Here is a 20,976-nt window from a genome sequence, read left to right as displayed (position 1 = left end):
TGCATACAATGTTACAATCCTTAAATGTCTGAGGAGTAAAGATAAAATAAATAAAAAAATGTCTAAACTAAAAACAATTCTTCTATATCTGGGTAATAAAAAACATAATTTCGACAATAATAATAATATATAATTAACAAACGAACAAATAAAGAAAAAATGTTTTCGATATTGTTTGAGATTAAAAAAAACTTGTATTTATTTCTTATTTATTTTTGAATTATTACGTTATTATATTGTTTATGTTATCATTCATAACTTAGACGATATTACTTAGATGTTGTTGGTGTTTCTAAATGTGTTATTTGCAAATGTATTGTCATAACAACAACAACGATGATAATAATAATAATAATAATAATAATAATAATAATAATAATAATAATAATAATAATAACAAGACAGACTGAATATAGTGCTAAAATCCCTCGGTGTCTAAGCATTAAACATTTAATTAAAAAAAAACAATGCCAAAAAGCAAATACATTAAAATGCATACACTGTTAACCATAAAAATAAGCAATATAATAATAAATAAATAATCAGAGAGGACTGTGTTTGGGCTGCGCATGCGCGGATACGTCACCATATTTTTCTCGACGCAGCTGACGATGTAAACAAGAGAAGACAGTCGAGGGCAGCAGGGATCAAACAGGCCGGTGTCACCGCAAATGATCGCCATCACACGCCGATAAACGGCCGACATGGGGCTGCCTGTCACGATTAAAGTCAACTTCCGGGGCAACGTGAAGCGGTTTCTGGCTCAGGATCTGGACAAACTGGAGTGGGAGTCCGTTGAAGCCTGGGTAAGAGCCGCTGCTAGCCGAGCCGTGCTGGCTAAACGCTGGCGCAGTTTGGTGAAAAGCAGGCCCAGACATGGCCTAGACACGTAAACAATAGACCACCTGAAGGACAGCCGACAGTACCGCCACAAAATCTACACAAATACTGTTTTTTTTCAATCCAGTCTCTACGTTATTGACACGTTATTAACACGTTATACCTGCTCTGTTTGCTGTAATGTGTTTGTACAGTAGCTAGCTGCTCTGTAAAGGTGTTTATCCACGAGCTATTATAGATGTTTTCGTAACACGTGCGAGCAAAGAAAAGTTCTGATTTAATAACACAGTGTTTGCTGTGGGTCTGATTATCAGCTGCTTTGATTTATATTCCAGATTAAAGCGTCTTTTGGGATCAACCACTTTCAAGTCAAATACTTTGACGAAGATAATGAAGAGGTAAGGGAGTGTGTGTAAATGTGCGTGCGTTTTTACCGGCGGTGAGTGTACTTATGCACATTTATGTAAGTAGAACTTAGAAGTACTCCTACTTTACTTGAGTATTTTAATATAGTGATACTTCATACCTCTGCTCCACCAAAACTTCAATTAATAGCCCAGACTATTCTAATAATAACTTTATTTATATAGCACCTTTAAAATCAGTTGTTTACAAAGTGCTTTGACAGATAAAGCAAAGGCAGAAACTCAGGGAACAATCAAATAAACATCAACAAACATACTAAACAGAAAAAGGTCTAGAACAGTCAAACAGAAAGGCCAGAACAAAATGCACATTTAAAGGGTAAACAGGGATAAAGCAAATACAAGTAATAAAACAGGCAGATCACTAAAAAGGCAGTTAAATTACTAAATGAATAAAGTTCTAGAAAATATGAGAATAAATGCAATAAAACATGATAAAAAAATATGTAAGAAGTAATATAACAATATTTGATTAAAGATAGGAAAAATAATTTTCTAAAATATTTTAACCTTTTGAAATCTAGGCAAATTAAAATATTAGAAGAAGGTCATGAGCAAAAAAAGACCCAGGAGTTAGGGGTCTAAGGGACAACAAAAACCACTGTGTTTTTTTCGGCATTACTGTTTGGCTTTAATCATGATATTGCCTCTGGGGTATCTTGCTTTTTTGGTTTGTCAAAGCACTTCATAATCTGTTTTAAGGTGCAGTTTTTCTTATTATTATCATTATTACATTTTGTTAGCCAATACATAACTTTTTTACATTTTTTGGAAATACTAGTTGTTAGACATAATTTGCAGATTCAAATTATCTATACAAAATATAAATTAATTCTTAAATCATGATGTACTATTCTGGATTAAGTTATGAGCAGTGTACAAAGTAGCTAAAATTAGGCACACACACACACACACACACACACAATCCAGTAATGTCATATATTATTCTGAATTAGGTCATTTGTTAATGAGTCATTTTACTTTTGGAACTTAAGTAAAATTGTAATCACATTTTTAGACTGTGGCATTTGCTCTTTTCACTGAGGTAAAAAGTCTGAGTACTTCTTCCACCACCGGACTTCACATTTGTACATAATTTTCATGTTGGGCCGAAGTTCCCACACTCATTCTGATCTTATTCTCTCTTTTTTTTCAGATTTGCATAAACAGTCAAGGTGAGAAAAATACTTTTTTGTGTCTTAATTTTGTGACATGTTTGAAGTAGAATCTAAGCAAAAAAAGTATGAGACAGAGATTATAACAAGATAACAGCAGTAAAGTAATGTATAGTAATGTTTTGAATAGAGAGGGTGATAGTGTACTTTATTAGTCCTGGAGATTTTACTGTACAGCAGCTGGGAAAGTCATGGATTTTGTAAAAATCGTCATTGGTCGTGAAAAGTCACGAAATTTGTTGTGTGAAATAAAATTGTTAGTGTAATCTTCAGTGTTAACTTTACACTCAATGCAAGATCAGGGCAGCATTATCGTCTGCAGCTGCTGATGTAACGTAGCTCTAATATGTTGCAATACATGACTTTGTTAATCACCACGAATGTTCTTTCATTTTCTCCTCGTGTTTTGTCTCTTGCGTCATTTATGCCATTGAGCTAAAATTTTGAATAGTTTTAATCTGAAATGTTTTAGGGCAAGTGTGGCAAGTATACAGTACTTATCATTAATGTGCAATTCTTCTAAATAATAACTTAAATATTAAGTGAGACACTTTTTACTGATAAACGTGTGAGGAGGACGTAGTGCAAGTAATTAGTTACAAACTAACTTAGTGTTGATTTTGTTTGTATTTCAGATGAATATGAAGAAGCCATCAAGGTACGGAGCACTGCTGACGCTTGATTAAAAAAACAACGCATAACACAAGTTCATGTAACTACAGAAGTGCAGAGATCATGCAGAATATGGAAAATTGTAGTTAAGGATGTAGTAGCAAAATTCAGTCAACCTTCACTGCATAAATGAAAATAGAGAATGCTCCTCTTTATTTGACTGTTAGCACATGACAAAATATGAGCTCATGCATCATAAAAACAGTCTGTGTGACTGAAAAACATCAACACAGGACAAATATGTCCTTGTTCCAGCAGAGCAGCATTCACATAGTTACAGTCCTGCAGAAAACACAGAGGAAAACAAACATGTACATTTAAAAAAAGGCCAGGGACAAACATGAAGTGTAGATGTTTATCTGTCAATTTGTGAAATAGTCGTGACAAGGAATTAAGATTGTGTAGTTTACTCCACAAATTAAAAAAAAAGGTGGTAAACAAATATAAAAGTTTATTATTATTATTAGAATTTTGTTATTGTTTCTATTTGTTTGTTAGTTCTGTTTTTGTTTTTTATGTTTTTTTTATTTTTGCATAACTTAAACCTAGTTGTAAACAAATTACTCAAATTAATCTACTAAATTAGAATATGTTGAGTCTTTCCTTTTTCCATTTTATTTAATGTTTTGATTTCATTTTTTCTTTAAAACCATTGAAATGAGAAGAAGGCAATAAGTGACAAAAGAAAAAATGACCCAAAAATTAGCAAGAAATTAGTAAAAAGTACAAACAAAAATTAAAAAGAAAACAGAAAGTAAAAACAAACAAGGCAAACACGATTTTGAAAAAGTGCCTCTAAAAATTTTAATAATTTTTTCCCCTCCTCACCATTTTTTCCTGGGCATTTTTACAAAAAAACCCAATCTAAATCTATTCATTTCTTGCAATCTGTGGAACATTTCTTTCCAAACTGCTATTGACTTTTTCTCATGTTTTTGAAAGAAATCAAGCCAATTTTCACAGGGTTCAAAGGTTTAAATACTTGCGAAAGATGTCTGAAAGCAGCACAAGACAAGTGATGTCGCTCTAGGTTTCAAAGAAAAATTCTTACAATGACCGAAATATATTACCACCAAAAAAAAGCCAAACAAAGCTACACTGTGTCGATATTTAATCTGAAGCAGCAAACTTTTTAAGAACACATGTTCGCAGTGTATTGCATTGTTTTCTTGCACGTGTCGCTGTAATTTGCGTGTTTTTGTGGTGCTCCTCTTTTGGTATGTATATAATGCTTGTTTACCTCACAGAGTGCTGAGAAGCAGGGGAACCAGTTGCACATGAACGTGTACAAGATGAAGGGGCAGGCCTGCGGAGGTCCGCTGAAGACGGAGGTGAAGGAGCTGAAAGGAGACCTCCGGCCGGCTCCTCCTTATCCGTCCAGAGTCAAAACAGTGGACAAAGGCACCCAGGTCACCCCCGAGCGAGAAGCTGTAAGGAGCCAAACTGATTCCTCCACTTTCTTCATCTTACACTCTCACATGTGCAGATTTTACAGTGTTTTTGGCGTTGAGACGCCACAATAGATTTACATCTTACTACATAATTTGCATCAATGTTAGCAACTTTTTATTTGCACTTGTATAATCATTTTTGATGTAGTTGTTGCTATAAATCAATTTATTTTAGAATCAGGTTTGAAGTATGTGTTTGATGTGTTTTGGTACAGGTCACAGTGAAGGACAACAAGGGGAACAAGCCAGAAGATGAGCCACCTCCTATGTGGTTTCGATCGTACATGGAGAAGGTAAGATTTAAACTATTTTTCCAGCATCTCCACCTTTAGCTTGTTATGTTTGATGATTGATTAGTATACTTGTCATATTTCTGCTAACATAAATCAAACTCTTGTGTCCACAGTTTAAAGACGAGGTGGTGAAAGAGGTGGTTGAAAGGATGTGCAGTGACTTTTCGGGACAGTGTTGTACCCACAAATCATCTGACGGGCCCTTGGAGGCCAGCGGCGGTCCTATAGGACCCAGGCCGGGCCCCTCCACCTCCAATGGATCCCTTGGCTACACCCCGAACTGCAGCAGTTGCAACAAACTCACCTCTGAAGGGGCCTACAAATGCAGGTAGGAACACATAGTGATATAACAAGAAGGGCTTTGAGCTTTTTTATGACACAGAATAGTGTTTTTTAACCTGGACCCTATTTTACCATGTTTGTTTTTTTTTGTTTAAATGACTTATAGGAACAACAATTTTAAAACTAGTCCAGTACTGAGTGAGGGTGCTGCAGCCCGCAGCCATGAAACTGCAACGTAATCACAAAGGATGTTTGGCATTGTCAATGTACGTCGACTAAAAGTGTTTGTTTTTGTCACTGACAGGCTCAGATTGTTATTATGTCTGACAACATCATGGAAAAGATCCCTACAGAGATAAACCTTTTTGTTAAAGAGTAAGATCCTTTTGTTTAACCAGAAACAGCCCCGAAATCACTATTGTCAAACCCATCAGACTCCTATTAAAATTATCAGTAATTTTATATGGGTACTCTTCACCTTTGAAGCATCTAAATTCTGCGTATTGTGTTAGAAATATGCATAGTGACTGCCCTCTAAAGGTTGAAACCTGCTATTGCAATTGAATTTTGCTATCGGCTAATCCTGGAAGCAGAAGCTTGTTTTCATCACCAGCTGACTACTTTGTTCACAGGGCAGGGAGGCGCTGTGGATTGAGAGGCTGCACGATTGGGTGACTGGGCGTGTCTTAGACCTTATCCCAGCTTTGCCCATTTTTAAGACTTTTCTCACATTTCAGGGAGGTAGCAAGAGTGGGAGTGTGGGTTAGTTCCTCTTTAAGCTGTTTTATGAGCATCCATTCTGATGTTTTTTGTTGTCTCGCTCCCTGCCAGTGTGTGCCCGTCCTGCATCCTGTGTGAGATGTGCAGACATAGCCATGACCCCAGCCACAACCTCGTGAGAACCAAGACACCTCTCTCCATCCCTGAGCATGGAATGTCGGGAGAGTTGAGGTAAACCCCCAAGACTGAGGATCAATCTTCCCTCCTCTTGAAACTATAAGACATTTTTTACTTGCAACAGCCTTTTTTTTTTGCTATCACTTCTTCTGCATTAATGGAGGAAAAACATAAATATGAATAGATGCAAAGCAGGACTGCAAACATGTTTTAGCAGCTAGATTACTGCACATAATGAATTGTGAGTGTGTATGTGTTTTGTTCTTTTGGAAAATAAACTTTTGATAGTCAACAAATAGGTGTTCCTGATGACATTTCAAACCAGGTTCCCACGGCGAGGAGACAGGACAGTGCGCAAGGCCGAGCGACAGCGCCTCAAAGCTGAAAGGAGGCAGCTAAGAGCTGAAGTGAAGGAAATCAAGAAGAAACTGAGACTGGAGAAGAGGGGGCTGCAGTGGAGCGGGCCCTCTACCTCAGGCAGAGCCAACCTGACAAACATGGCCTCCGCGTCCACCCAGGTCCCAGCCCTGCCCCCCCCTGCCGCCTCAGAAACAGCCTCAGGTCCAGCCCCAGCCCAAGGTCCCATCCCTGCCCCGGCCCCTGATCCCCAGGCCTCCAGTCCAGAGTAAGCGCCACCTCGGAAGGGCGTCCGACAGTGCTGGGTACCTCGAAACCCAGCATGGATGCAATAAAGTCTTTTTTTTTCCAAGAAAAGAAATCAAAATATGCCATCTTTGTAATCTAGTCTGTATGAGTGTATCGCTGGCTGCTCTGGGGTGGTGGAAAATGTTGGAACTACCTCAAAACTGCTGCTGCTTCATAGATTTTCTAAGAAAAAGAATTGCAAAAAAAAAAAAATCTGGGGTCCTGCTTTTTTGATTCGTAGAGATCAAAGAGATGGGTATTATAAGAAACCAGGGCTATTTTCAACAATGCTCTGTACACTTGAAACTAGGGGTCCTGGGGTCTCGCACACGTCCTTGGTTCCCACTATGGCTGCCTTGTTTCTGGATGAAAATCTGCCGGACGGCACGCGTCTGGAGCCTGGTACCAAGTTCATCAAATACTGGAAGATGAGGAACTCGGGCACTATCAGCTGGACCTCAGAGACTAAGGTACCCCTCCCCCCCGCCGAGAGGACAGGCTGCACTCTCTCTTTGCCCCCCTGCTTCACTTCCACTCTGAGTCCCCACTTCTTATCCACTAACACCAGCTAAGATCTCTATCCAGCCTAAAATAACTAATGCCCTTTTTTGTCTGAGATTTTTTATTATTTGAATTTAGTTGAATCTGTGTTTTAAGTTTTTAAGTCTTTGTCATTGTTTGAATGTGTGTGTGTGTTTGTGGATCCAAGGGTTGGGACGGTGTAAAAATTTTCAATCCAGTTTCATATTAAGCCAAACGCCGGACTGGACCAAATTAACGAATTTTACCAAATGTCGAGTGATCATCACGTAGCAATGCGTAACCCCGGAGCTCCATGTCCGCACTGAATCCATTAAATACACACTTCTGTTATGTCATGTAAACGAACCACGTAGCTATCAGCTGTGCAGTTGAGATCAGACCGGAGACTTAACACTAATAAGATTTATGAGTAAAGCCTCAATTAATAGCCCGGGCTATTATTTGCTTAAATCATTGGACTTCAACAGGCTTATATCTGGGACAGGCTTTTATATCCTTTTACACAAAAGTGTTGCTCAGCAAAGATGGAAATACAATCAGTTTATTTATTTAAATCTAAGTTTTAGCCTTTTTAAGAGACTAATTCTGCCATGTTTTCTCTTATCGCCTCAACAAGTAAACAAACACGACACGCTCTGCTCACTTTCCTGTGCTAAAATTTGATGTCTTTCATGTTGCCTAAACCAGCCGCCTCGGCTTTGCAGTAAATTACACGCGACCTGAATGACACTAGTGGCCCCTTATTAAGTTTACAAACATAATATTATATTAATCACACTGTCATATTGTTTATTACTAATGCAATTTAACTTGCATCGTGCTGTGACTTAGGCTACTAGAAAATTGCCAAAACTTGAACAAATGACAAATTTGCATAAATAAAAGCGGTTTAAGCTCGTACACTGGATAGACCGGCAAGACCGTAAATCGGCCCAACTCTAGTGGATCCTTCACTTGAGTGTGTATTTTTTTTCTGCTGCATGTTGTTGTCTTTGTGCTTTTTCGCATGTGTATTCCTATTTTGTGTTTTGTGTATGTGTGTACGTGCACCCAGCTAGTGTTCATGTGGGGGAACCTCGGCCTGGCGTCAGAGGAGAGGAGGGAGGTGCCAGTCCCCTTGCTGCTGCCCGGACAAGTGGGAGTGGTCAGTGTGGCCTTTGTCGCTCCCGTGATGGACGGGACGTACACCTCCCACTGGCGGCTGGCGCACTGCGGTTGTCAGTTTGGCCCGCGGGTCTGGTGCAGCATCGTGGTCGACCCTGGTGACGGCCGCAATGTGCTCGGGCATCAGAGCAAACGACTGGCAAGTCTGACATCCAATGACACCCTGTATAGCTGCAGAGAGCACAACTGTTGACATAAGTGTCTAGATCATTGGCATTATTTATATGAGTAATTAGTTAGATTAACTCAGTGCACTTTACATGAGTATTTCCATTTTTGTTACTTTATACTTTAATTTTGCCACATCATAGAGGGAAATCGTATCTTTTACTGCACTACATTTATTTTACAGATAAGTTACAGTACAGATTAAAGGTGTACTATGCAGGAATTGTTGGTTGCAGTTTATGAACACAAACCTGAAACTTGGTCCTCCTCCCTACGATGCTTCTACATTCAGTATTAGTTATATTTGTGGGAATGTTATACGTTGTTTCATTGTAATTCTGAAGTCAATGATTCTGTGTCGGTTTTCCCCAACACTATTCGAACCCACCCCCTCCCGCAGAAAACTTTTTGGCGATTTTTAGATCTAATAGTAGACTACCTACAGTGTCATTGATGTAAGTAGTTAAATCTTGCCCGAGTTTCTGATTTGTAATCATGACTTGAATAGCCGTTCCACTGCACTTCTCTGAGTCGCACTTAGTTTTTTCCCCAAGTTATGAGTTCAGTGACGCACGGCATTACATTAGTTGTAATGGAAAAGCAAATGGCAACCTCCGGGGCTGAAAAAGTGTCAAAAACAGCAGTTCCTCTAATGTCCACTTGAGGCTGGTTCCAAAAGTTAGTCAATCCCTGTAGACCCCCGTGTGAAAATACCTAACTTTACAGCAGAAATAATCACATTTACAGCCTAGTACAAAAAATGGTTTTGGTATCTGTAGCTAATTTTAACATTCATGACAACTGATGCGGACCAAAGTTTTGCATAATAAAGTGGCAGACGCTAAGACGCTCGCCTGGCACATATGTCAAAAAAAATTTTACTTCTGCGGCATGTGGCCCACTGAATTTATTTTTCTTTCTTTAACAGCCAAAATGTTAAACTCTAGCCTTCGAAATGTGAGTCTACAAACCAGTGGGTGACTTCACAGTGGCTGTGTTCATTCATTTTACAGTTTATGTGGAAAAGTTGACACTTTTGCAAGCTAACTAAGCTAAAAACCAGCACCTAGCTGGGCTGTTAGTGGCTTGGGACCACTCGCTTATAAACGTCACGAACACAGCAAATTTAGAATAAAGTACAGGTGGACTCTCCCTGCGTAAAAATACACCGCCACACACTTCTGGTGGTTTGTAAGTGATGGTTATGAGTGATTTCTTTTGTAGGAACTTATACATTGTTTTCTAGCGAAATCCTGCATATTATATCTTTAAATCCTGCATATTATATCTTTAAGATTTTACATGAAAATACTTTGATTAATAATATATAATACAACACATTCTTATGATAAAAACAGTGGTTTCCAGCTTTTTGGCTTGTTACATGTCTGGTTGGGACTCTGACATGTTTTGGATGAGCTGTTTGAAAGAGTGATTTCCCCTCTCAGATTTTCTCAATTATAATGAACTCAATATTTTGCTTAAAAAAAGCAAAATCAAGAAAATTGTAAACAGATTTGTGTATCAAAACTTATTTTTTCTTTTTTCTTTTCAAATAAAGAATTTGACGACACCTCAAATTTATCTGATGAGCCGTTAAAGGGGCCCGAGCCTTAGGTTGGAAACCACTGGACAAAAACTATCAAATGCTCTCAACTTCAACCAGCTATAACTAATAATCCCGTTTACACATATTAATCTTATTGTAGAACATTTTACTGTTTGATGAGTACATTTTTTGACACTTTAAGTATATTTTTTGTGTATTATAGCCTTACTTTTTCATAAGTTTGATTTTGAATCAGGGCTTTTACACATAATGGAGTTTTACATTGTTGTGTAAAAATATAATAGTTTAACGGGGCAGTTCACCCTGAAGATTTTTTAAGACTAACACAAATTCAGCATCCCTATTGACTGAAGGATTCATGTATTACTCTGGATTATTTGTGTCTTCAATGTCTTTTTCCCAAAAATCATGACCCGGTTACTCGAGATAATCCACAGACCTTGTTGTCAGCAGTTTTATTTCGGAGCTATTTTCTCTCCACCGAACTACACCCGCCAACCGTATCACTCCTCCTGCACAGCAATACTTTGGCAGGTGTAAAAAGTTGAAAAAAAATAGTACCTACATGAAACTGCTCACAACAAGATTTGTGGATTATCGTGAGTAACCGGGTCATGATTTCTGTAAACAGACATTACTGTTGAGTTTTTTAAGTATTTATTTGGTACTTTGAGCACCAAAAGCCGAGTGCCGTGTAGTACCATTATCCCGGGGTGAACTGTCCCTTTAAGTAAGTAGAGCGCTGAGTACTTCCTCCAGCACCTTTTAAAAAGTCCAGCATGAAAATGGCAATATAAGACAGTTCTGGCAGTTTGTGTCCTGGTTTCAGGGTTATAATGGGGAGGAAAAAAAAAAAAAACGAACAGATAATCCAGAATATTGAATGAATCCTTAAATCCATACAGACACCGTATGTGTGTGTTACTCACCCTTGAGTGCACACTGTAGAGATACTCATGATGGCGTTGTTGTGTCCTTCAGAAGGAGGAGGCGAGACCAGCAGAGAAGGCGAAAGAGCTTAAGTCCAAGGAGGGCGGCCCTGGACTGTCTGTAGAACTGAACCACGAGGACTACTACTTCCCCTCAGTCGACCTGCTGACTGCACAGGTGCACGCTCACAAAGTTACTATGACAGCATGAGGTGTAAAATAAAGTGTGCTGTAAATTGAAAAGTGATCAGTGTAACAGTGTTCACACTCCCTGCACGTCTTGTGTTTTGTTTTTTAGGATCTGCTGTCCTTCGAGTTGTTGGATATAAACATCGTGCAGGAGTTGGAGAAGGTGCCGAACAACACTCCTGTGGGTAAGTTCGTGCTTTAAAGTTCCAGTGTTTGGGATTTAAGGGGATATATCGGCAGAGATGGAATATAATAAGTACGTTTTCTTTAGTGTATAATTACCTGAAAATTAGTATTGTGTTTTTGTTACCTCCGAATGAGCCGTTTATGTCCACATATGGAGCGGACCCTCATCTATGGATGTCGTGTTTTTACAGTAGCCAAAAACGGACGAACCAAACACTGGCTCTAGACAGGGACATTTGCATTTCATCGTTTTTGCATCTTTTTGCATCCACCGAATTTGTCAGCCCGTCTGTGACGAGCAACGTCAGAAAAACGCTGTTTTTTTTTTCTTGACCTGTGTTGTGTTTGTTCGACTTAATTTGTAGATTTGACTCCCTGCATATCCCCGCTGCCCCATGATGCACCAGTGTTGGAGAAGGCCATCATTTCACAGATGAAAGAAGACGCAGAGGTCACAGGGGTCCGAAAACTTTTTGGTAAGATTGTTTTGTTCTAGATGCTTGTGCGCACCCTTAATTTACATCCACTGAAAGCGTTTTATTTTGACATTGACAGGCTCAGTGTCATTTTAAGTATCTGGCAACCTGAATGAATGAACTTATTGTTTATTTAAATGGATTCTGGTGGGTTTTAAAATAACCTTTAACTACCTTTTTAAGTGAAAGAAAGTCCGTTTGGGGATTTTTTAAACCTCTTTAACACTTTACACTTCGCTTACAGACGCCTTTACAAATATGTAAACCTTCAGCCCTGAGCAAAATGGTTTGCTTTGTTTTGAAAAAACTAAAAACCCTCAGTGAACAACTTAGCAGTAAAACAAACAAACATACAAAAAAACAAAAACTACTAAATAAATAACAACATGTCCAAAAAAAAATGTCCAAAAACTAAATTTGTAATTACCATGATTGCATATTTAAAAGTATTTTACAGAATTATTATTATTATTCGATATTATTAATCAGGTTATTTCCAGTTATTCAGTTATTTGTATTTGCCTGTTTTTACTTTTTTTGTGTTTTGTTTTGTTTTTGGTAATATTTGGGTCATATTTCTTAATCAAGGTATCAAGTAAATTAGCTCAGGTCGCAAAGGGTTAAGAGTAATACTGCATCTGTTATAACAGTCAATATTTTGTGGCTCCAGAAGGAGCTGTGCAAAAATACTGTTTCTAGAGGTTGTATTGTGGGTAATGTAGGCACTAGGTTTTGGAAAGGAATAAGACTATATTCCAAAAAAAGACAAGTTCTGCTTCAGCACCGATTTGAATCCTTTTTTGTGTTTTTGTAGGAGTGAAACTGAGGCAGCAGAGGGAGCTGCTGGAGCCTGCGTCCCAGGAGGAGGACAGGGAGGAGGAGATCAGTGGAGCTCAGTTCCTCTGTGAGACGGTCATCCGCTCGCTCACCCTGGAGGAGGCCCCTGATCACAGACCCCTGCGCAGACTTCAGTACGGCAGCCACAAACCACAGGGTGAGGAGCCAACACACCTAATCCCACCAAAATCTAACAAACCCGTGCGCAGAAATACAGTATGTTTTGTGTTTTAAATATATGATGAGCTACTGAGACTTTATCCCATAATACATTTCCAGTTGTCTCCCGGGGCACCAGCTTCTGCTTTGAGAGAGCTTCAGAGGCTGAGAGGACAGAGACGGTGAACGAGAGAAATGAGGAGATCTGCGCCGTTAGACTTGAGAGCTCAGCTCTGCCTCTCAACACGGGCCTCAACCAGACCACCCAGGAGAAGCAGACCAGGCCAGGTCAGAGGGCGACTTCTACAATTGTATTCATTTTGAATTTAGCTGTTGATTTTTGCTTTTTTCTTTCTGCTGTTATTGAAAAATAAATACAAATATGAAAAAAACATAAAATGCAAGAACTGCTTTTTTAACTAATCTCAAATTATTTGTGTTTTCAGTTTCTTTTGTGAGCTTTAATTATTAGGTGCTCATTTTAATGGGGTTTTTTTTGTTGTTTTTTTTAGTTATTCTGCTGGAGCCAGCGAATGAAAACCTGCATGTCAGTTCACATCATGACAATGAGGACGAAGAGGTCATGGTCCTGAATGACATGCAGAACATGAGGCGCATTCAAGAGGAGAAAGAGGAGGGTGGAACCAAAGGAGAAGACTGGGAGGAGGTGAGGATGCAACATTTTTAACACTTTTATTTCACCTTAACTTTAAAACCTGAGCACAAAACATGAGGAAGGCAATCAGCAATGTAAGAAGAAATGACCAAAAAATTAGCAAAATATTAGCAAAAAGTAAAAGGAAATTACCTGAAAATTAGTTTGAAAAAAGTAAGAAAAAGTAATAGAGAGTAAGCAAAAAACAAGGCATGCAAAAGTGCATAAAAGTATTATAATAATCCTAAAAAAAATACATAATTTTAAAATTTATTATGATGTGCTTTTCTGTAAGATGATTATTAACAGTTGTAATGAACATATGTTTTTTTAGTCAATTTTTTTGACCATTTTGTATAAATTGGCACCCTTTAAAAAAAAAAATAAAGTCATATAAAATGAAATGAAATAATAAGTACATAATTTTAAATATGTACTTATAATAATTATAAATATATTTTTTCCCGAGCTTGTATATTTTTTTTCACCAGAGAGTTTTCCTTGCTTTTTTCCCTCAAAATAATTTTCTAAATCATCTATTTTCCTAAAACTTTTGGATACTTTCTTACCATGTTGCTCATTGCCTTTTTATTCCATGCTTTTTTTTTTAATAAATTGCACAAATTTGCTCCAGTTTTAAACTTAGATTTGTGCCAGACAAGTGAAAATCATAACAGTAAATGTTGATCCTGATATCATGAGGTCGTTGTCTCATATAACAAAGTCCGTAATGTGTCCATCTTCCCCTCCTGTGTCTCAGGTCAGCAGCCAGACGTCCTCCGTCTCCTCCTGTGACGATTACATCATCGTCCTCCCGGACTGCTTCGACACCAGCCGTCCTCTGGGCGAGTCCATGTACAGCTCCGCCATGTCGCAGCCCGACACCGCTGCTGCCGCTGCTGCTGCTGATGTGACCGCCGCCGGCCCTGACGTACAGCAGGAGGAAGACGACGGCCTTAACTCCGAGCCAGGAGAGGCGGCGCCGCTGAGAGACAGGCAGGAGGGCGTCGATGCTGACGATTCATCTGTGAACACGTGGCCTCCGCCCGTCCCTCCCACCCACAGCAGTGTGAACCAGATGCTGTTCGCCTCCCAAACTCTGGACGCCGTGACGCTCACCCCTGAAGTGGTGACGCCGCCGCCGGTGCTGCCCGACCCCCTGCTGCCCCCACCGACGCTCTACTCACCCAGGTTAGATCGCTCACCCGTCAGTGTGCAGCTCAGACGTCAGCATGCATGAAGCCAAACAAATGATCCTTTCTAGAAATATTTCTTTTGGTGAATAGAGGGTTTGTCCATGTTTTGTTCAGCGGGTTTAAATTCCCTTTCATCAAAAATACAGTGAAAGTTTGAAAGAAGTAGAGCAATTTAAACTTGAAACAATTTAGAAATGTGTTTTGTGTCCTGCTAAAATTGTCTGGTATCAATTCACATGGTGATATGTGCCACAAGTTGCACTTTTTTTTTACATTTTGCAAAAGCACATCCTCTTGGAAATATTAATGCTAATGGATGTTTTTCAAGAGAATATCAGGACACTTAGCAATGAGAACAGCTGGAAACATGATTTTGGTAACATATGAGGAACAAAATATAGTAAAAAAATATACATAAAAGCTGCAAGTAATCGCCTGTTTTTATTCCCAACTCTGTCAATCAGCGACTCTACACGTCAAACTATGGCGCTCTATGTATCCTTCAGGCTCATTTACGCTCCCTTTACAAGAGAAAACAGATGTTTCAAACGTAAACGTCACTGTCCTCATACTTTCACGTGTCCTTCAAGATGGCACAGATACATCCATGCCTGTGCAGACGTTAGTTTGTTTGACCCTCCCTGTGTGGAAGTGCGCCACCAGCTGCATTTTAAATCTCTGCTCAAGGGTCCCTCGGTGTGTTGGTTTGTGACACTGAGGGCCGCTGACACTGAGGGCCGCTGACCAAGCTCCAGTATTTAAGGAGTCAGGAGTGAAGCTGAGCTTAAATTACAGCTGATGTGTAGAAAATTGCATTTTCATAATCCATTTTTAACTCTGTTTGCATCATTTTACCAAATTAACATTTTTTCCTTATTTAAAAAAAACCCACAGCCTTAATATGGCCTCACTTTTGTTTACTGCGTGTTTCAGGTCTGAGGCACTGTACCTGGCTGAGGACCCCAGTCCTCCAGCCTGTGATCCATATGAGCCGCACCAACCGAGGGTCCACCTAAATGGTGAGTTTTACCATTTGAATCACTGGATATCATATTACATACGTGCAGACGGCACAGAGGACATTTAACGTTATGCATCTGTTCACTCACAGACGTTATCAGTAAAAACATGTTTACAGTGTTTTTAGGTGTTATAACACACATACTTTGGTGGTTAAACTCCAGCGTTGCCTCACAGAGAGGAAACACATTTTGCCCTTTGGTGAAAGGCAGGAAGTGAGATCGCACACAAGCTCTCAGGATTTGTTGCTTCAGCAGAAAACTCTGTTCCTGCTCTAACATTATGTGTGCTTGCGTGTTGTTATTTCTTTTTTCATCTGCTCTGCAGTATCATCTGGTTTGTCCAGATCAGCAGGCTCAGCATCCAGTGCCTTTGAGACGTATAACCCCAGACCGAGCAACGCTCTGCAGCCAAGGTGCAACTCCAGTAAAACTTGATGTGGTTCATGAAATTTCTGCACTTTAGCTTCAATTTTGTGTGACTGCATGTGTCTGACGTCATCATGTTTTTGTGCAACAACGTGATCGACCGACTTCTAACCGAAATTCTGTACAGTCACACACAAAGTGATGTGATGCATGTCTTAACTTACATTTTTGTTATCTGATATATGTTAACTTTTTGTTCTAAACAAGTCAAAGTGGAACAAATTGTTCTCTGCAGCGCTGTTATATAATCTTAACCACATCCTCGTCTTTACACAAGGGGCCAAGGAGGCATCACAGAGGGACTCGTCAAGGGGGCTCTTTCTGTGGCAGCGTCCGCTTATAAAGCTCTCTTCACCGGACCAAACTGCTCAATACAGGTACATCACACACAAACATTTATCCCTACATCTAAAAAACTATCCAACATGTACCTAAAAGTATATACTACAGCTTTATTGGCAACAGTAAGTTTCTAATAAGTAAGATGATAATTATCATAAATGAATAAAACAAAATAGTTTGCAGTCAGTTTGGGGTAAATAATTGTTTCTCTTCAAAAATGTAATAAAAATGGTAAGAACGGCGTGAGATATCACATCTTGTTTTTATGGTAAATGCATTCAAACTTAACTGAGTCTGCACCATCTTTTCCCCCAAAAATGACCACACAAATCTACACATGGTCACATTAAACCTTTAAAATAATCATGGAATTTCACACATTTTTTATTTCTAGGCCTGGAAAATCATTGAACATTATGAAAAACTCATGGAAATTGTAACAGTAATCATCCGTAGATAACCTTCCATGTCATATAATAAAACGGGAAATTTATTTTCTGTCAGTTTGTTGACGCGAACGTTGCATTGAAGGACGTGCGATGCCAAGTAAAGTAAATTAACTAAATGTTTTTGCTGCTTGCTACAAACGGAAAACTCATACAGCTCTTATTTTCCACGAATAAAACCAGCCAAGCCTTCCCCTCTAAGACAGGTTACGTAAATGTGGTGGGGTTTATTATAGGAAGTGAGACTCTCTTGTGCATGTGTGTGTGTGTGTGTGTGTGTGTGTGCAGAAAAATACAATGACTGGGCTGATAAGTGCTGCAGATGCAGTAAAGCGCATCCTCTTCCGAAATGGAAATTTTATTATGGGTCCTTGAAAAACCATTGAAAATGTTTGAAATTTTGTTCATGAAAATGTGTGGGAACGCTGTATTTAAGGTCTTTCAGCATTTTTGTTTTGCTTTAGCTTAAATGTTTTGGTTCGCATTTTTAGCTGCAGCAGGTAGCTGCTTCCAGTAAAAAAAATAAAAGCTCTAAAAAACTCTCAGTATCCTCAGACAGACACAGTGAGCAGCCGGCTGGTGAACTCAGTGGATCATTAAGATTTTAGATTTCACTTTATTTTGAGAAATAATTCAGAAATTAGTGTTTTTTAGCAGGCGATAGGAACCAAAATAGAGTTAAACGGAGAGTTAAATGTCATCAGGTGAGCACAGACATGAGTTCAGATGAATGTTAATGCTGCTCAGTGCCAGAACTCAAAGTTCATCACCATAACACTTTTATTGAGTGATCAGCGTTGTGTTGACAGGTTGTTGCGTTGACACCCAACTGCTGTAAAACTCAGCTGTAAAAAAACTGCAGCTTGTTGTACGACATAAAATACGTCATCAAATACCCCATTCATGAATTTTGGAGCTTTTATGTGTCTTAAAAAAGGTGGTTGCTAATGAGTGGCTAAATGAAACCACAGAACATCTACAGCCTTGTTGTGATGGCGACTTTAAATTATGCAACTGTAGTTTGTATGCAGCTTAACGTTAGCTTCTTACGTGCCGTGATTGCATTTAGGCTTCAAAAATGATCTTGCCTAACAAAACATACGAGTATCATAAACATTTGTTTGCCACAGAGCTTATTTTCAGCAGTAATCCAAAATCCAATGGAAAAATCCCACAGGCTTTTTGACGAGGGAACCAGGGCGACTAAGTAGTAGTAAAATAATCCTTACAGGATTTTAAGTATCCGACAGATCTCATCTCTGTTTCATTCCTGCCCTCCAGCGAGGCATCGACCCAGCTACCAGACAGGACCCTTCCCTGATGGCGATGCTGCTGGAGATGGGCTTCAGAGACCAGCGGCTCAACCAGCGGCTGCTGAGGAAGCACGGCTACAGCCTGCTGCACACCGTTAACGAGCTGGTGCAGATGGCCGAGGACAGCCAGAGCAGAGCTGTCACCGCTCAGCATCAGAGGGAGAGGGAAAGCTCTCGGATACTGTGAGGCTGCAAAAGGAATTTATCTGACTTAAAATGTAAAGAGAATATTTAGATTATGACGTGTATCTCTCATTTTGAATTATTTAAAGAAGAGACAGAGAAAAGCTATTAATCATTTGTGCAATCGATTTTCCAAAGGGTGGATAATATATTTTATGAAGGAAGATTAAGGCCATGTTAAAAAAAAAAATTAAGTCATAATATTACGAGAGTAAACTAGTAAATTTGAGAAAAAAGTTGTAATATTACGTGATTAAACTCATAAATTTGGAAGAAAAACAGTCGCAGATTTAAGTCGGATGGTTGCCTTTTATTCATACAGTTTAATCATGTAATCTTATAAATTTACGAGTTTAATCTTGTAATATTTCGTTTATTCTCGTAAATGTTTGAGTTTATCCGCGCAATATTATGTCTGGCTTATTACTCTTGGTCCAAATAATACAAACGAAGATTAGAGCCATGTTAAAGAAAAAAATACTGATTTTGAGAACAAATTCATAGTGTTATGAGAAAAAAGTAGTAATATTGCGAGATTAAACTCCTAATTTTACGAGAAAAAAAAATAATATTATAAGATTAAACTTGCAAAATTTACAAGAAAAAAGTTGTTGTGAATACACTCCTAAATTTAAATGAAAAAAAGTTTAAGATTAAATCCTGAAAGTTACCTTTTTTCTCGTAAATGTTTTAGTTTATCCACATAATATTTAGAGGATCGAATTATCGTTACTCTTGCTCCAAATAACACCAAGGAGGATTACAGCCATGTTAAAGGAAAAATAAATGTTAGCTTTGAGTATAAAGTCGTAATATAACAAGAAAGAAGTTGTAATTTTCCGTAATTAAACTCATAAATTCACAAACAAAAAAGTTGCAGATTAAGGCTGGACAGTTACCTCTATTCTCATAAAGTTATGCGTTAAATTACGTAATATTACAACTCTTTTTTCCTAAACTTACGAATTTTATTACATAAAATGGCTTTTTTCGTGACTTTTTTTCTCTAAATCTATTTTTTTTCTTTTAACATGGCCCTAATCATGCTTTGTATTATTTGGACCAAGAGTGACAATAATAAGATAAAAAATGAAAGAGGAGCATTTATTTCTTGTTTACTCGAGAGAAAAGGAATGCCTGCCTTTGCCTTTAATTCAGCTTCAACATTTTGACAAAATTAACCATATATACACTTGTAAATTATATGAATAGTGAACCTTTGCCATGCCTTGTTTACCTGGGGCCACAGAGCCTTATGTGTTGGTGAAAAGGAGCAGGAGCTGTAGTTTCGACCGGATTCAAGTGTGCTTTTCAGCTCTCCGTCTTTAGTGTTTGTATGGCTGTCGTAGCTGCTTCCTCTGCGCTGAAAAATAAATGTCGTTCGACAGGGCTTGGCTAGATCCTTCTCACAAAAAAACAGCAATGAAAATGAATATTGTTGAATGTCGCAAGAGGTAGAAACGTCCTGAAGATGCTACTGAAGCTATATTCTGGGTGTTAAGGGTCAGCGGTGCAGTAGTGAGAACAACAAAGTATTTTTTTCTCGATTATCGTAGTGAGATCTGCCTAAACAATGCAATCTTTTTTCTGTATCAGAGTACTGTTATTTTAGACGTTGACATGTGGAATGTATACAAAAACTGTCCGAACGCGTCAGACTCGGATGTTTTCTACGGCTTTTTAGGAGACACCTGCATGACAGGTAGAGGCTTTAGAGATGAGTCGTGTTCTCGTGGTCTTAGCACAGTCACGGTAGAAAATGTCCGCTTTGCGTCATCGACCCCCCCGCCCTGCCTGCATCCTCATCTACGGTCATTTTAGCACTAACCCAAGCTGAGATGTCTCTAACAACACATTCCTCACTCTCATAGTGGAACCAAGTATGTTTTATCTCATGACATTGCCGTTTTGACGATTAGTTTACTGAAATTTACATGTGGTGATTTGACATTTGTGGTGTGAGCGTGCGGATTTAAGTTCATGTCTGTTATTTTGTGTGTTCGTGTGGGTGGGTGAGAATTTCTTTTCTTTTTTTCGAACCATCTTCTGTTGATTGTTTTGAAGAATCATGCTCTAGAGAATAATTCTGAATATATCTACTATGCTTGTCAAATTATTCCTCTGTCACAGAGTGTACACATCAAACCCCTTCTACTGTCAATCCGCCAATAAACTATTTGCACATCTCTCTGGTCTCTTCTCTGTTCATGTCTAAATGCAGGTCATGCCCCCCTTAACACCGTGTATGTCTGAAGTACAGTCTGTACAAGGTAAAAAGGGTGGGGTCGAAAGTACAGACAGGTTATATATGTTTTATATAAGTTGGAGTCCTGATTATACTGCATTTTTTAATGAGCTGGTTTACTGCCTTTGCATACTTCAAGGTTGCATAACTAAGCAGGGAACCACCCCAGAGCGTGAGAACTTCAGGGGTCAAAAAAGCTCAGTGGCCCCTTAACTTAAATTAAAGTATTAAGTATTATCAGCAAAAT

The 20,976-nt window shown here is 38.8% G+C and overlaps 1 protein-coding gene across 1 annotated transcript; it reads left to right on the top strand.

Moving 5' to 3' along the window:
* The first annotated feature begins 588 nt into the window (after positions 1–588).
* nbr1a (NBR1 autophagy cargo receptor a) lies at positions 589–20,671 on the top strand. The gene is made up of 22 exons (XM_042507457.2): positions 589–806; positions 1,176–1,238; positions 2,422–2,440; positions 3,076–3,098; positions 4,360–4,542; positions 4,779–4,856; positions 4,970–5,184; positions 5,970–6,089; positions 6,361–6,660; positions 6,991–7,150; positions 8,278–8,526; positions 11,107–11,232; positions 11,353–11,428; positions 11,795–11,905; positions 12,720–12,899; positions 13,022–13,189; positions 13,414–13,568; positions 14,317–14,747; positions 15,686–15,771; positions 16,100–16,187; positions 16,478–16,577; positions 18,270–20,671. The coding sequence occupies exons 1-22, from the start codon at positions 705–707 to the stop codon at positions 18,486–18,488; spliced, it is 3,252 nt and encodes a 1,083-aa protein (XP_042363391.2). The 5' UTR covers positions 589–704; the 3' UTR covers positions 18,489–20,671.
* The last annotated feature ends 305 nt before the right edge of the window (positions 20,672–20,976 follow it).

This window comes from Plectropomus leopardus, chromosome 19 (assembly GCF_026936395.1).
Source record: "Plectropomus leopardus strain MGB_pleo_1.0 chromosome 19, ASM2693639v1, whole genome shotgun sequence".
Taxonomy (NCBI): domain Eukaryota; kingdom Metazoa; phylum Chordata; class Actinopteri; order Perciformes; family Serranidae; genus Plectropomus; species Plectropomus leopardus.
This window is presented reverse-complemented; position numbering and strand designations above follow the sequence as displayed.

Bases quoted from the DNA above. Each gene is read 5' to 3' on its own strand.
- nbr1a (XM_042507457.2), top strand. From the start codon at position 705: ATGGGGCTGCCTGTCACGATTAAAGTCAACTTCCGGGGCAACGTGAAG. The intron at 4,857-4,969 runs GTAAGATTTAAA...TTGTGTCCACAG, and splicing joins TTCGATCGTACATGGAGAAG to TTTAAAGACGAGGTGGTGAA. The intron at 8,527-11,106 runs GCAAGTCTGACA...TGTGTCCTTCAG, and splicing joins GGCATCAGAGCAAACGACTG to AAGGAGGAGGCGAGACCAGC.